The sequence below is a fragment of the Pseudophryne corroboree genome, chromosome 12, assembly GCF_028390025.1.
Source record: "Pseudophryne corroboree isolate aPseCor3 chromosome 12, aPseCor3.hap2, whole genome shotgun sequence".
NCBI lineage: Eukaryota > Metazoa > Chordata > Amphibia > Anura > Myobatrachidae > Pseudophryne > Pseudophryne corroboree.
The window spans coordinates 72,075,594-72,089,762 of record NC_086455.1 but is presented as its reverse complement, the minus strand read 5'-3'; the positions used below and the strand labels follow the sequence as shown (position 1 = coordinate 72,089,762).

The 14,169-nt window shown below is 45.2% G+C and overlaps 1 protein-coding gene across 5 annotated transcripts in view; it reads left to right on the top strand.

Annotated features, from left to right (window-relative positions):
- SPTBN5 (spectrin beta, non-erythrocytic 5) overlaps nucleotides 1-14,169 on the top strand; it is a 704,607-nt gene that overhangs the window by 598,822 nt on the left and 91,616 nt on the right. For all 5 annotated transcript variants that reach the window (XM_063947637.1, XM_063947638.1, XM_063947639.1 and 2 more), the window contains 8 exons: nucleotides 4,746-4,918; nucleotides 5,825-5,915; nucleotides 9,346-9,492; nucleotides 10,552-10,689; nucleotides 10,777-11,021; nucleotides 11,314-11,500; nucleotides 11,600-11,812; nucleotides 12,032-12,231. In XM_063947637.1, the coding sequence (XP_063803707.1) occupies nucleotides 4,746-4,918; nucleotides 5,825-5,915; nucleotides 9,346-9,492; nucleotides 10,552-10,689; nucleotides 10,777-11,021; nucleotides 11,314-11,500; nucleotides 11,600-11,812; nucleotides 12,032-12,231 (1,394 nt within the window). The remainder of the gene's footprint in view (nucleotides 1-4,745; nucleotides 4,919-5,824; nucleotides 5,916-9,345; nucleotides 9,493-10,551; nucleotides 10,690-10,776; nucleotides 11,022-11,313; nucleotides 11,501-11,599; nucleotides 11,813-12,031; nucleotides 12,232-14,169) is intronic.

Sequence of the window (14,169 nt, the reverse complement as noted above, 5' to 3'; positions counted from 1 at the left end):
ATTGCAAGCCTGGAAGAGGGGGATTTTATGGTGTCACTGGACATCAAGGATGCTTACCTACATGTCCCCATTTACCCACCTCACCAGGAGTACCTCAGGTTTGTGGTACAGGACTGTCATTACCAATTCCAGACGTTGCCGTTTGGTCTGTTCACGGCACCGAGGGTATTTACCAAGGTAATGGCCGAAATGATGATACTCCTTCGAAAGAAGGGAGTTATAATTATCCCGTACTTGGACGATCTCCTTATAAAGGCAAGGTCCAAGGAGCAGTTGTTAGTCGGAGTAGCACTGTCTCGGGAAGTGCAACAACAGCACGGCTGGATTCTGAATATCCCAAAGTCGCAGCTGATTCCTACGACGCGTCTACTGTTCTTGGGCATGATTCTGGACACAGAACAGAAGAAGGTGTTTCTCCCGGAGGAGAAGGCCCAGGAATTGTCATCTCTGGTCAGGGACCTCCTGAAACCAAAACAGGTGTCGGTGCATCACTGCACGCGAGTCCTGGGAAGGATGGTAGCTTCTTACGAAGCAATTCCCTTCGGCAGGTTCCATGCAAAGGGAAGAAACTTCCAAGGACAGTGGTCGAGTCAGGAGACTTCCCTACACATAAATATTCTGGAGAACCCCTGCTTCAAAACCAACCGGTGCTGATTCAGTCAGACAACATCACGGCGGTCGCCCATGTAAACCGACAGGGCGGCACAAGAAGCAGGATGGCGATGGCAGAAGCCACAGGGATTCTTCGATGGGCGGAGAATCACGTGCTAGCACTGTCAGCGGTGTTCATTCCGGGAGTGGACAACTGGGAAGCAGACTTCCTCAGCAGGCACGACCTCCACCCGGGAGAGTGGGGACTTCATCCAGAAGTCTTCAAGCTGATTGTAAATCGTTGGGAAAGGCCACAGGTGGACATGATGGCGTCCCGCCTCAACAAAAAGCTAAAAAGATATTGCGCCAGGTCAAGGGACCCTCAGGCGATAGCTGTGGACGCTCTAGTGACACCGTGGGTGTACCAGTAGGTTTATGTGTTCCCTCATCTTCCTCTCATACCAGAGGTACTGAGGATAATAAGAAAGAGAGGAGTAAGAACTATACTCATCGTTCCGGATTGGCCAAGAAGAACTTGGTACCCGGAACTACAAGAAATGATCTCAGAGGACCCTTGGCCTCTGCCGCTCCGACAGGACCTGCTACAGCAGGGGCCCTGTCTGTTCCAAGACTTACCGCGGCTGCATTTGACGGCATGGCGGTTGAACGCCGGATCCTAATGGAAAAGGGCATTCCAGATGAAGTCATTCCTACGCTGATTAAAGCTAGGAAGGATGTGACAGCAAAACATTATCACCGCATATGGCGAAAATATGTTGCTTGGTGTGAGGCCAGGAAGGCCCCAACAGAGGAATTTCGGACCGGAGTATCAGCTGCGCTCAGGTTACTTCGCTAACACTTGCCTCCCGGTTGCCATGGCGACGTGGCAGCACAGAGCAGGAGATCCTAACACCTACAGAGGAATTCCAGCTGGGTCGATTCCTGCACTTCCTACAGTCAGGAGTGACTATGGGCCTAAAATTAGGATCCATAAAGGTCCAGATTTCGGCCCTATCTATTTTCTTTCAAAAAGAACTGGCTTCACTGCCTGAAGTTCAGACGTTTGTTAAGGGAGTGCTGCATAGTCAGCCCCCTTTTGTGCCTCCAGTGGCACCTTGGGATCTCAACGTTGTGTTGGATTTCCTAAAATCACATTGGTTTGAGCCACTTCAGACCGTGGAGTTGAAGTATCTCACGTGGAAGGTAGTCATGCTGTTGGCCTTGGCCTCAGCTAGGCATGTGTCAGAATTGGCGGCTTTGTCCTGTAAAAGCCCATATCTGATTTTCCATATGGACAGGGCAGAATTGAGGACTCGTCCCCAATTTCTCCCAAAGGTGGTATCAGCGTTTCATTTGAACCATCCTATTATGGTGCCTGCGGCTACTCGGGACTTGGAGGATTCCAAGTTGCTGGACGTAGTCCGGGCCCTGAAAATAGATGTTTCCAGGACGGCTAGAGTCAGGAAAACTGACTCGCTGTTTATCCTGCATGCACCCAACAAGCTGGGTGCTCCTGCTTCAAAGCAGACTATTGCTCGCTGGATCTGTAGCACGATTCAACTTGCACATTCTGCGGCTGGACTGCCGCATCCTAAATCAGTAAAAGCCCATTCCACGAGGAAGGTGGGCTCTTCTTGGGCGGCTGCCCGAGGGGTCTCGGCTTTACAACTTTGCCGAGCTGCTACTTGGTCGGGATCAAACACTTTTGCAAAATTCTACAAGTTTGATACCCTGGCTGAGGAGGACCTTGAGTTTGCTCATTCGGTGCTGCAGAGTCATCCGCACTCTCCCGCCCATTTGGGAGCTTTGGTATAATCCCCATGGTCCTTACGGAGTACCCAGCATCCACTAGGACGTCAGAGAAAATAAGAATTTACTCACCAGTAATTCTATTTCTCGTAGTCCGTAGTGGATGCTGGGAGCCCATCCCAAGTGCGGACTTTCTGCAATACTTGTATATAGTTATTGCTTAACTAAAGGGTTATTGTTATGAGCCATCTGTTAAATGAGGCTCAGTTGTTGTTCATACTGTTAACTGGGCATAGTTATCACAAGTTGTACGGTGTGATTGGTGTGGCTGGTATGAGTCTTACCCTGGATTCCAAATCCTTTCCTAGTAATGTCAGCTCTTCCGGGCACAGTTTCCCTAACTGAGGTCTGGAGGAGGGGCATAGAGGGAGGAGCCAGTGCACACCAGATATAGTACCTAATCTTTCTTTTAAGAGTGCCCAGTCTCCTGCGGAGCCCGTCTATTCCCCATGGTCCTTACGGAGTACCCAGCATCCACTACGGACTACGAGAAATAGAATTACCGGTGAGTAAATTCTTATTTTTAGCTTCGCCACTTAGCAATTACCACATATAAAAATAAAACTTGTCATTTGCTGAATGGTAGAACATGCAAAATATATACAGTATATATATTAAATCGCTGTTTGAGTATAAAATGTTTACAAATTCTTGATTCTCAGGATTTTTCATTGTTATCCATAATAATAATAAACAGTCAAAATAGTCAAAACAACAAGAAAATAATAGCAATATTTTTCACTCCACAGTCAGTTGTTAGAGCACCACCACCAAACACACACAAATGCATGTAATACACTGAAGAAAGCTAATTGGCCATACACTAAGGAGTGGACCCTAGAGTACAACCAATTAAGGACTCACTTAGCTCTCTTCAGTGTGTTATATTAAGTAGTGCCAACATAATAACAGGGCTGCCATCAGAAATTGTGGGGCTCGGGATAGACAAAATAGGCAGGCCCACTTCCATTAGGCAGCCCCCCTTCATTCTCACCAGCATGCCCCCCTCAGTCTCACCAGCCAGCCCCCCCCCCTTCATTCTCACCAGCATGCCCCCCTCAGTCTCACCAGCCAGCCCCCCCCTTCATTCTCACCAGCCAGCCCCCTCTTCAGTCTCACCAGCCACCCCCCTCTTCATTCTCACCAGCCACCCCCCTCTTCAGTCTCACCAGCCACCCCCCTCTTCAGTCTCACCAGCCAGCCCCCCTTCAGTCTCACCAGCCAGCAGCCAGCCCCCCCCCCCCTTCAGTCTCACTAGCCAGCCCCCGTCAGTTTCTTCAGTCAGCCCCCCTTTAATCCCTCTAGCCAGCTCCCCATTTAGTCTCTCCAGCCAGCCCCACCTGCTTCTCTGTCTCCAGACAGCCCCACCTTCTGTATCTATAGACAGTACCCCCCTTGTTTATCTCCAGCCAGCCCCATCTTGTTTATCTCCAACTCTGCAGCCAACAGACACTTACCTTCTCCTGTGTCTTCCGGCTGCAGGTGTCCTCTTCACACTGCACCTGGCTCCTCTCTCTGACAGTGGTGCGGCACGCATGATGTCACGCGCGCCTTGTCTCAATTTAAAAAAACAAACACTTTATGTTTAGTTCCGTTAACGCTAGCGACTGCCAGTTCCCGAACCCCACACTCGTGACCACAATAATAAACACATCTACACTAGACAGATGTGTCCCAATGTAGATGGTGGGCCCCCTCTCAGGTTGAGCCTGGTATTATAGTCCCGGCAGTACCCCCTGATGACAGTCCTGCATAATAATATGTATATTTAAAAAAAAAAAAAAAAAAAATTGTAATTGATCCTTTAAATATGTATACAAAATGACCCATGATTGTATTCTAGCAAGATATATGGTAAATATTTAAATGATCAAGTTGGTCTAATAGTTACAGCCAAATGCACCATTTCTTTAATTTTATTAATTCTTAATTGACGTCTCATCTTGTATATTTGAGTTGGTGCAAATAATTTTACAATATACCAACCTTATTTAAACATATTAATAGCAGATCCTGACATCTTAGGGCAGAAAATAATATTGTATTTTATCACAGTCTACCCAGTGGGTGGTCTTTTCTACAGTTTGAGGGTTCTACAGAAGTATTACAATGGCTGGATAAGAAATTAGTAGGGAATTAAATAGCTAACCGCAGTCTCTCCCTCCCACATAACTTGGACATGGATATTTATTTTCCTTACAACAATTTTTTTTTTTTTTTCATTTGACATTTTCTACATCACTATCAAAATAATGAAATGTAAAATGTGGCTGGCTACCTATTGCTTCCACATACTGTGATTACAGAAACAGCTTGGGAACTACATCACTGTTACTTTTTTGTAGGACTCTGTAGCTAGCGTGGAAAGCCTACAGCACAAACATGAAAAGTTTCAGAAAGCTCTTGATGCCCAGATGGACAAAATTGATGAGATGGAATCATTTGCCAAACAGCTGCAGAACAACCAGCATTATGACTCAGAGAACATTGCTAGTAAATGCCAGGCTGTACTGGAGCGGTAAGAGTTGGGCATGTAGATGCCATGCTTAGGATGGTGACCGGTGCCACTCCATTTGTATAAGGTGTAATGGTCTTTCATGCTTTGTAATTGTACATATTACTACATTTTGTACAAGAGTAAGGTGTCATACCGTAGAATATTTACAACAAGGACCAAAACATGGTGATAAAATTCTCACTGAGTGCTAGTAGACCTGGGGCCAACACTGTTCATTTACTGGTGCGGTAAGAGTTGGGAATGTAGATGCCATGCTTAGGATGGTGACCAGTGCCCCTCACATTTTTATAAGGTGTAATGATCTTTCATGCTTTGTAATTCTACATTTTAAGGAACAAAACATGATTTTAGTGATAAAATTCTCACTGAGTGCTAGTAGACCTGGGGCCGACACTGTCCACTAACTGCATTTCTCTGTTTCTGGTTATATTAGAAGTGATGTAGTCAGCAACCCGACAGTCAGGATGCCAATGGTCACAATACCGACAGCGGCATCCCAACTGTCAGAATCCCAACACATTTTACCGGTAAGTACTAGGGTTAGTTTGCCACGGGGGAGGGGGGGTTTAGGGTTAGGCTGCGGAAGGGAGAGGTTAGAATTAGGCTATGGGAAGGGGGAGGTTACAGTTAGGCTGCTGGAGGATTAGGGCTAGGCTGTGGTATGGGTGGGTTAGGGGGATGGTAATGGTTGCAGTACTTAACAAAATGTGCCGGGATGCAGCTGTTGTTATTTTTACTATCTGCATCTTGACTGTCTGGTTCCCGTACCCAACCTATATTAGAGATCTTTATGGGATTTCTGTTCCCTTAACTTGCCAATAGAGCTAAGGCTGAATATCCCAGCTATTAGTGTCTGTATCCCTTGTTCCATGGTTTTCAGAGTGTTGCTTTCTACTTTCGCACCAGGAAAAAGAAACTCCTCAACTTGTCCGAGGTTCGTAAGAGGAAACTGGAAGAGTCCCGACAGCTGCAGAAATTCATCAGGAGCTCATATGAGGTATGTGTATTATGACACGAGAAAAAGAAACAACAGCATCAGGAACTAATTTGCCTTCCTGTATAGGTAATTCAGCAACAGGTTAAAAATACCCGGTGCCCTATCTGCTAATTTATACAATACCTCCCATAAACGTCTCATGGTTTGGTATGGCTGTTTTGTGTATAATACGTCTACACCCCACGCAGCTCTGCCCTTGGGCTTTAATACTGGTGGGATCTCTCTTTACCATTGTCATTTTTGATGAATTTATATCTGTTTCCCCTAATTTACAGTGTTTCCACTAGTCTAATCTGGATTAGGCATCTCCTTTTTCCTGCCCCCCCCCCCACCCCTCCCACTCCACCCTCTCTATCGCCTTTCTTGCTATCTACCTTTCCCCTTCCCTGTTTTTACATTTCTTGTACATTTTATTTCTCGTGTTGTGAAACATTATTGTTGAGCTTTTTAGCCCTGCGTTTCACTATGTCACTATTTCCTATCTCCCTATACCCATTATACCATAGATTAGCTTCATACAAAACATTTTCATTCCTATTCCCATTTTGAATTTATTCTGCATGCTATTGATGTATTAGTTGCTCTTGTACGTAACATTGTGCCTCGTGTGTTGCTCAAGCCATAGGCCCAAACACACACTTTTTCCCTAATGCATATAGCCTGCAGACACCAATAATGTGTTTAACATCCCCACAGTAGACAGAATGCTCTAGGGCAGTGGTTCTCAAACTCGGTCCTCAGGACCCCACACAGTTCACGTTTTCCATGTCATCCAGCAGCTGCACTGTGCATCACCAACTGTCACATTTTAAAAATGTACAGGTGACCTGCAAAACATGAATCGTGTGGGGTCCTGAGGACCGAGTTTGAGAACCTGTGCTCTAGGGAAAACTCCTTACCAGCATAACCCCATCTCTGCAGCTCAGGTTACTGGGAAAGATACAGTATATGGGCCTCATTTTGCACTGAGCTTCTTTACTCAGATATTTTGTAGACCGCTATTTGATGTTACCTTCACGACCTGATGACCAGGAGGCAAACGCTGACCACCTGCGGCCAAGTCAAGTTCCCATGCTGCTTTTTACATACGAGCAGCCAGACGCCATATGTATTTACTGTCCAAAGAAGATATCTGTAGTTGACTCCTCCCCTTTAATCTAGTTCCACAGATTCAAAGTTTGGGGCTGATGTTTAATAAAGACATTAGTACCTTAAGGAGATTCCTTTATACTCACTTTAAGGTCTATGGGAGTCCCCCTTAAGTGATGTCTGTGTGCTTGTAGACTTACATCCTTGCTGCAGTCACGCTAAACAGCCCTTGAAGTTGCCCAATGCCGTGACAAGACTTGGTAGCTACGGACGGGTTTTTTTTGTGGGGGTTTTTTTGCGAAAATGCGTCTTAGATGCAAAATAGTGTAATAATATGCACAAGTAAGCTTCTGCTGATTAAAATGATATCCGGCATGCCTATATTCTATGCGTAATTGCAGCTCTATATTCATCCAAAATGCCATGTTATTTCCATGAAAACACTGTAGCATAGCATTTTGTATGCATATACAGTCACGGTCACACACAGAATGCTGCATATCATTTTAATCAGCAGAAGGTGCTTGTGCGTCCTATTAAATTGCATTACATCTAAGACATATTTTCACTGAAATAACGGAAAAAAGACACTCTCCGCTGCCGAGTCACACAGCACTCACGCGTTATGTGTAACGCGACTTATAGCGCACGAAGCAAAGATGTTAGAGGACACATCTGTAAAAGATAAAAAGTAATGTGTCCCTCATAAGTCTCTCAGACCGCCATAATACTGTAATTTCCAGTGTGGGCCATTCTTTATTGCAACACGTTCACTCAGTGACAAGCTGCTTATTACTATGCCCGGCAAACTTCATACTCCCAAGTATTTTGCAATAAACATCATGAACAATGGGGGTCATTACGAGTTGATCGCTCGCTAGCAGTTTTTAGCAGCCATGCAAACGCATTGTCGCCGCCCACCGGGGAGTGTATTTTCGCTTTGCAGAAGTGCGAACGCCTGTGCAGCAGAGCGCCTGCAAAAACATTTTGTGCAAAACAAGACCAGCCCTGGACTTACTCCTTGTGTGTGTTGATTCTAACGTTGGAGGGTTCGCTTTTGATGTCACACACCCGCCCAGCGTTCACCCAGCCACGCCTGCGTTTGCCCTGGCACGCCTGCGTTTTTGCAAACACTCCCAGAAAACGGTCAATTCACACCCAGAAACGCCCTCTTCCTGTCAATCTTCCTGCGTTGTGCCGTGCGACTGAAAGCTTCGCTAGAACTTGTGTAAAACCACAAAGAACTTTGTACCCGTACGTCACGCGTGCGCATTGCGGTGCATACGCATGCGCAGAAATGCCGATTTTTTTAGCCTGATCGCTGCGCTGCGAACAACGGCAGCTAGCGATCAACTCGGAATGACCCCCATTGTCTCTAATTTATAAGAATATAAAGCTAACCACTCATCCTAAAAGTCACTTCCCATGGTTGCAAAAATGAGGCAGTGTCACCAAGAACTACAAACACTCAGAAACCTAGGACCAGATGTAAGAAAGTTTTAAAGGTACATCTGTCTTATATAAAAATGAATGATGGCTTAAGTTCATCTTGAAGGGTTTTGAAAACAGTGATATCATAAGCTGATTTTGAGCTGACTTGTGTGCTATTATCAGCCACAATACCATGTACCACTCACCTGATCCCTCAATGGCCGTCATTCCGAGTTGATCGCTCGCTGCCGTTTTTACGCAGCGCAGCGATCAGGTGAAAAAACGGCATTTATGCGCATGCGCATGGTACGCAGCGCGCATGCGCTAAGTACTTTCACACAAAAGTTTGCAGTTTTACAGAAGCTCGAGCAACGTTTTTCAGTCGCTCGAGTGTTCATAGTATGATTGACAGGAAGTGGGTGTTTCTGGGCGGCAACTCTGCGTTTTCAGGGAGTGTGCTAAAAAACGCAGACGTGCCAGACAAAAACGCAGGAGTGGCTGGAGAAACGGGGGAGTGGTTGGGCGAACGCAGGGCGTGTTTGTGACGTCAAACCAGGAACTAAACAGACTGCAGTGATCGCAAGATAGGAGTAGGTCTGGAGCTACTCAGAAACTGCATGACATTTTTCCTGTGCAGTTCTGCTAACCTTTCGTTCGCACTTCTGCTAAGCTAAGATACACTCCCAGAGGGCGGCGGCCTAGCGTTTGCACTGCTGCTAAAAGCAGCTAGCGAGCGATCAACTCGGAATGAGGGCCAATGTCTCCACCTAAATCCACCTTCATATGATCAGTGGCCAATGTAACATCTGGTGCATGAAAGTGTCCATTTACAGTATATTATGGTGTATGTGGAACATTGGCATAATGGAATACATCTGCTGTCCGATCCTGCTGATATATTTTCTTCCAGGTGGGTGCCTGGATGCTGGAGAAAAACAACATCGCCATGGACGACAGCTGGAGAGACCCCAGTAACTTGCAGACCAAGCTGCAGAAACATCAAACGTTTGATGCAGAGATCAAATCAAACCGCAACCGACTGGACACCATCAAAGCTGTAATTACAGACACATCATTACTACAGACTCATGAACTGATGAGCATATTCAGAAAATCAGGAATATCTATAAATATTTGTACCAAGAACAGGTTGCTAAAATACGCTTGTTGTAGTTACTTATAAAGAATTAACAGATATTGCATGTAGGATGGCCAATCCCGCACCATTTTTTCGATCCCGGGATTGAATCCCGGCAAAGTTTAGTCCGGGATCCCTCCGATCCAGATCCTGGGATTGGCCACCACAATTGCACGGTATGATAACATATCATTTATATGACAAAACGCAGCCAGAAGCGCTGAGTGGGGAAGGACAGGTAATAATTACCTGGACCCGGAAATGTGCAACAGGCCCATGCCAGCTGCTGAGAGGGAAAAATGCTCCCCTTTGCAGCATGCAGCGTAGTATTTTTTTCATTGATTATTTTTTCAGGGTGGGCATGGTCACGCCCGTCGGATTTGACAGCGACCCCCCCACCCCCAGTATCATCTGTGGCTGCCATATGTCGCAACAGCCCTGAACACAACTTCTGACTTCCTTGGAGTGACACTTAAATGGTTTTTCCATTGTACTTTTCATTGTTGACTTAATGGTCCATATGCAAGGAAAACCCTATTAATACTGAGAGTCTGTGATGTGCTGTCGACAGTTAAAATCATGTTGTAGTTCTAATGTTGACACTGTGGTGTCGACCTTACAAATGTCGACTTTGTTCGACCAGATACGATTCTGTGCATATACTGTATTGAAACACCACCCAAGCCATTGCTAAAATGTCAGCTAGTGGGCCCTGCTTACTCTTGGGGCCAACTTCTACTTTGTCCCTTAGTAGCTGATTTCCCAGATGTGTGAATGTGAGATAATCTGGTTAGAACATAGTGGAAAACATACCGGGAGAGAAGGAAGTGAGTGGCTGTTTAGGAAGGAGGAAGCCTTTGCTCCAGAATGTTCAGCACATTCACAGATAAGACTTATCGGTGACCTGTGAAGTAGAACATTCTCACTTTTTGTACGTTATGTATAAAATTGCTATTGAATGATTCTTTTACTTTACAGGATGGTGAGAAGATGTTGCAGGACAATCATTATGCCTCTAAAATAATCCAGACCAGACTTGATGAAATGGAAGAGCTGTGGACCGAGTTGCTGGAGAAATGTTCAGAGAAGGCGGACAAACTTCAGGATGCCTATAAGGTGACTGACCAGGGGTTGGATACATTGCCTGTCTAATTATTACCTTTATTCTGACAAAATCTGTATTTGCTGCCTCTTGTCATCCAGGCAATGCAATTTAAGAGGAGCTTAGAAGACTTTGAAAAATGGTTGGACAACATAGAAGCCCAGCTGGACCTGACTAATAGAGGTAAAGATCTCATGACACTTCAGAAGCTTGGAGAGCTGGAAGAAGACATCGCCAGCCATGGAGAGAGACTGCAGGTTTTGGCAAATAATACAGCTGAATTCCGAAAAGAAGATCACTTTCTGGCAGATGAAATAGAAGACAGAGTTAGGATTTTAATTCACAGGTTGGTTAACTATTATAGGTTCCAGATGCCTCTATCATATTTGCTGGCTTCCTATGATCCTTACTTTTATTTTACTGCTTTGTTTATATGTATGCTAAGGCCTACGTTATATACACTGGGAGATGTTTCAAACCTTTCGAGGAAGCAAACGTATACAAATAAAATACTAACCAATCAGTTTCTAACTTTTATTTTATAGGCTGTGTTTCACAAATAACAGAAGCTGATTGGTTGGTACATTGTCTCTCTCCAATGTTTGATACAGCTGCTCCTCAATGTGCTTTTTCATTAGGTACAAGAGTCTAAATGAACCATTACAGGAGTGGAGAGCAGGTTTAGAAGGTAGAAAGCTATTAGACCAGTTTTTCCGGGACATTGATGATGAACTGGCTTGGATAGAAGACAAGATGCCTCATGCCTCTTCTAAGGAATGTGGACAGTCACTGACCACTGCACAGGCATTGCTGGAGAAGCACCAGGTAGGGTATTCTAAGAGAAGACCATACACTCTAGAAAGCACTGGAGAAAATCCTCAATTTTAACTAATTGTAACATTTCTCAATTCTTTGTTTGGTCAGAATTTAGAAAATGAAATAAGCAGTCGAGAAGCATTGACTAAAGCTGTGATGGGCACTGGGCGGAAGTTGGTGAGAGGCAACCATTTTGCCAGCCAAGAGATTGACGATCGTTTACATCAACTGGAAGTGGCTGCAGAAACCCTAAAAGCGGAGGCAGAACGTAGGCGCAAAAGGCTGACACAGGCCTGCGAAGCCCAGCAGTTTCTTACTGAGGTGACTATTATATATATATATATATATATATATATATAAGTGTATGCGTAGTGTGGTCTGGAGATACCATATCGCAGTTATTTTTAATGATTTGTGCATTAGTTAGTGCACATTCTTTTTTGATAACACCAGTCTTAGGAACAGTTAGTTAGATAAATATTCATTAGTAGTTTAGTATTCGCTTATTATTAGAGCCTTTGATATATCTTTTCCATTTAGCTCTCAGAAGCTGAAACATGGATGGCAGAAAGAGGGTTTGTAATCAAATCACCCGACAATGGGAAAACCGAAGAATCCACGCAAGCATTGCTACGGAAGTTAGACACCACCATACGGGACCTTGAAGGCTTCTCTCAAAGGATCAACAAACTAAAGGAGACTGGGAGAAGCCTACAGACTGAGAGTGATAATCCAGAGAGGTAACACCATCGGTCGTGATGCTCATCTGCGACGGCAGGCTGAGTGAGCCTAAGCTTTCTCAGCGTTACCGTTGCAGGATGGTTTGCGAGTCCAAGGAAAATGTTTTTTAGCGATGCAGTCCTTGGCTTTGTAACTTCAAGGAAAATGGGGGTTACATTCCCCCTTTTTCACGAACGCCGACCACCCCCATCGCTCACCGCGAATGCCTTGGTCTGTCAATCAGGCAGAGGCGTTCGCATTCCACCGCTGAGATCGCAGGACCCGTTCTGCACATGCCGTAAACACATCTGCAAACCTTACTGAATCAGCCCCTAGACTATCCCTATTCCCTAATCTTCATAACATTTTTGCAGTATTGGAATTTGGAAAGTTAGGATGTTTTTGTCTCATCATAAGGCTTTATAGGTGGGAGGTGACCACACATTGTACTTTGTCCGATGATATTGTGACAAAAACACTAGATCACATAATTTATTTAAAAAAAACACCCATCTGATTGTGATATTCTGCTGTACAGCCGTGTGTGAATGTGCGTAGACTGAGGTGCCGACTTTTCACGTCTTAGATGGTAAAATCGTAATTGGTACCTTACCACCATTTGCAGCATCCAAGCGCACCAGCCCCATGTCTGGTGCAGTATCACCATCATTGTATGGCCTCCAGTGTGAGCGATTAAGTATCTGAGTTTGTAGCCAGTGCAGCGGCACACCCATAACACGACCATAAAACAGTGTATTTCCATGCATAGCCTCCTCCCAGTCATCGCACAGGAAAGCCCAATACATTTCCAAAACACTTCAGACAACATGCGTCTCACTTAGTACTGCGACTCACAGTGGAACACATGCGCCCAGTTTTTAGGGATTTTTGTGCATGCATGTGACTCCGAATCAGGCTTGCAGCAGGTGCCTTGTTAAAATGGCTGCTGAGCGTCTCACTGGGGGGAGAAAGATGAGGAGCAGTTCAGAGGTGGGAAGTTTCTGTGAGGGATCATGCTCTGTGCTGGGCGATGGGCTATCGGAGGGGAACTTACCTTACCTATGCTGACATTAAACTGTCCCCGATGCCAGTAGTTAATGCCCTGTTGGTTGGGGCACTGGCGAGAGGTTGTTGGAGCAGCAGCGTGGGCATCCTATAGGGGATACGGTCATTAGGTCGACATCACTTAGGTCGATACTCATTAGGTTGACCACTATTGGTCGACATGCATTAGGTCGACAGGGTCACTGGGTCGACATGGTCATTAGATCGACATGTGCTAGGTCGACAGTTCAAAAGGTCGACATGAGTTTTTCACTTTTTTTTTACCTTTTTCATACTTTACGATCCACGTGGACTACAGTGCCGATCGCAGCAGTAGCGAAGCGAGGCACCTTGCCAGAAGCAAGCGGACACGGTGCACTAATTTGGCTTGCCTGTCACTTTACGAAGAAAACAACACCAAAAAAAGTAAAAAAACTCATGTCAACCTTTTGACCTGTCAGCCTAATGACCACGTCGACCTAATGACTGTCGACCTAAGTTGTGTCGATCCAACGACCCATACCCGTCCTATAGGATGCCTAGTGCTGCTTGTGCTGAAGAACATTAAGTAAAAAAACAAACAAACAAACACAAAATTAAGCTTCGGGCTGCTTAAACGCAACCCCCTATCTATAGGTGCATCTGTATCCTGCCGGCACGAAACAAAAACTGGCTAGCCTGGGTCGGGGTATAGGGGAGGAGAGACCAGTGCATCCTGGGAGCTAAAGCTTTAACTGTTTGGTGCCTGGTCCTTTCCAGCCACCTACACCCCAGCGTAATCCCTGTGGAGTCATATGGACCCTGAAGATGAAAAAGTAATTATATGCTTCCTTGCAGAAAAATTCTAAATATATATATATATATATATTTTTTTTTTTTGTGGCGATCCACTATAGGTCACATCATTATACAGA